A 1,513-nucleotide genomic window follows, 5' to 3' on the forward strand; every position below is an offset into this window, starting at 1 on the left:
TCCTTTCAAATAAAATGAACGAAAACGAGAAATATTATATATAATATATGATTATTATTAATATATATGATTATATATATAATATATGTATATAAATCATATTACAAAACTTATCAATCATTGTTCTTTAATACAAAATTATTGAAATAATATAATTGAAGTGACAAGATACTACTAACTAAATTTAACTAAGTTAACATACATATATATACACACACAAACATACATATATATATATATATATACATTTCTTATTAAAATTAGATTAATTTCTTACCTCGATAATCTACAGAGGGTTGAGGTGGTGCCGGATAATTATTCCACGCGTCATACGCGAAGAAATCTTGTAAGAACGGTAATTTGTTCATAACTTGGATGGCCCTACTTTGACGTTTGGTATACCTCCATATCGTACGTAATTCTTTACACGTTGGTTCTCTGATATCATCCATAGGATTATCACCCACTTCGGTCATCTGCGTTGACATAGAATCGACGTAACGTGGCCTAATACCTTCGACGAGCAATCTGCTCGACTGAGCCAAAATAAAAGCAGTCCATAGAGCCGTCACATGCATTTTCTAGAACATCAAAAACAAAAACAAATATCATCTAACCCACTCGTCAAATATTTCTTCTACTGCGATGCATACGCATATATAAATATTTTTATCGAGTTTGTGTTTGATTCGAACTTTTTCAACACGTTTAAGTATCACGAAAACAATCCATGTTATTTTTTTTTGTTCCTCTCAAATAAAACGTTTGGAAGCAATAAATATTGTTTAATTTTTGAAGGGGTGGAAGTGGGGGGAGTTGAAAGATTTATTTCACGTTAATAGATTTTAATCTTTTAATATATAAATATTAGATTATAGATAGATTTTATCAACGATTGTTTAGAGAAGTTCATTTCATTTCATTTATTATTATTATATTATTATTATTATATTATTATATTATTATATATTAATATTGTTTAATTTTAAGGAAGGGTTGGAAGAGGGAAGAGTTGAAAGATTTATTTCACGTTAATAGATTTTAATCTTTCATTAAATAATTATTAAATTAAATAGATTTTATCAACGATTGTTTAGAGAAGTTCATTTCATTTTATAATTATTATTATTATTATATTATTATATATTAATTTCATTTATATTTTAATGTGTAGAAATTTTTATTATTTTTACAACGGCACATATATATTGATAGAATTATTTCAACATAGAATTTGCTATAACTTCAAAAATCAGGTCGTCAAATGGGGGTATAATATAATGTACATGAATTTTTTTTTTTTTATTATATTTATACGTAAGATTTACTACCGAATTTAATACCCCAAAGCTACGAGATATTTTATGCATATATACATACGGGTGGAATATTTGACGAACAATATGTACACATTTATATATATATAGTTATATATGTATATGTACATCGATAGATAAAACGAAGTTTTACTCTCTTTTAATCCGTTATCAGATAGTTGTAAAAAAAAATCCGA

The 1,513-nt window shown here is 25.8% G+C and overlaps 1 protein-coding gene across 2 annotated transcripts in view; it reads right to left on the reverse strand.

Annotated features, from left to right (window-relative positions):
* LOC106788136 overlaps positions 1 to 1,513 on the reverse strand; it is a 16,574-nt gene that overhangs the window by 6,405 nt on the left and 8,656 nt on the right. For both annotated transcript variants that reach the window (XM_014751135.1, XM_014751136.1), the window contains exon 2: positions 278 to 581. In XM_014751135.1, the coding sequence (XP_014606621.1) occupies positions 278 to 581 (304 nt within the window). The remainder of the gene's footprint in view (positions 1 to 277; positions 582 to 1,513) is intronic.

The sequence above is a fragment of the Polistes canadensis genome, unplaced genomic scaffold (genome assembly GCF_001313835.1).
Source record: "Polistes canadensis isolate GaletaPanama2010 unplaced genomic scaffold, ASM131383v1 scaffold_126, whole genome shotgun sequence".
NCBI lineage: Eukaryota > Metazoa > Arthropoda > Insecta > Hymenoptera > Vespidae > Polistes > Polistes canadensis.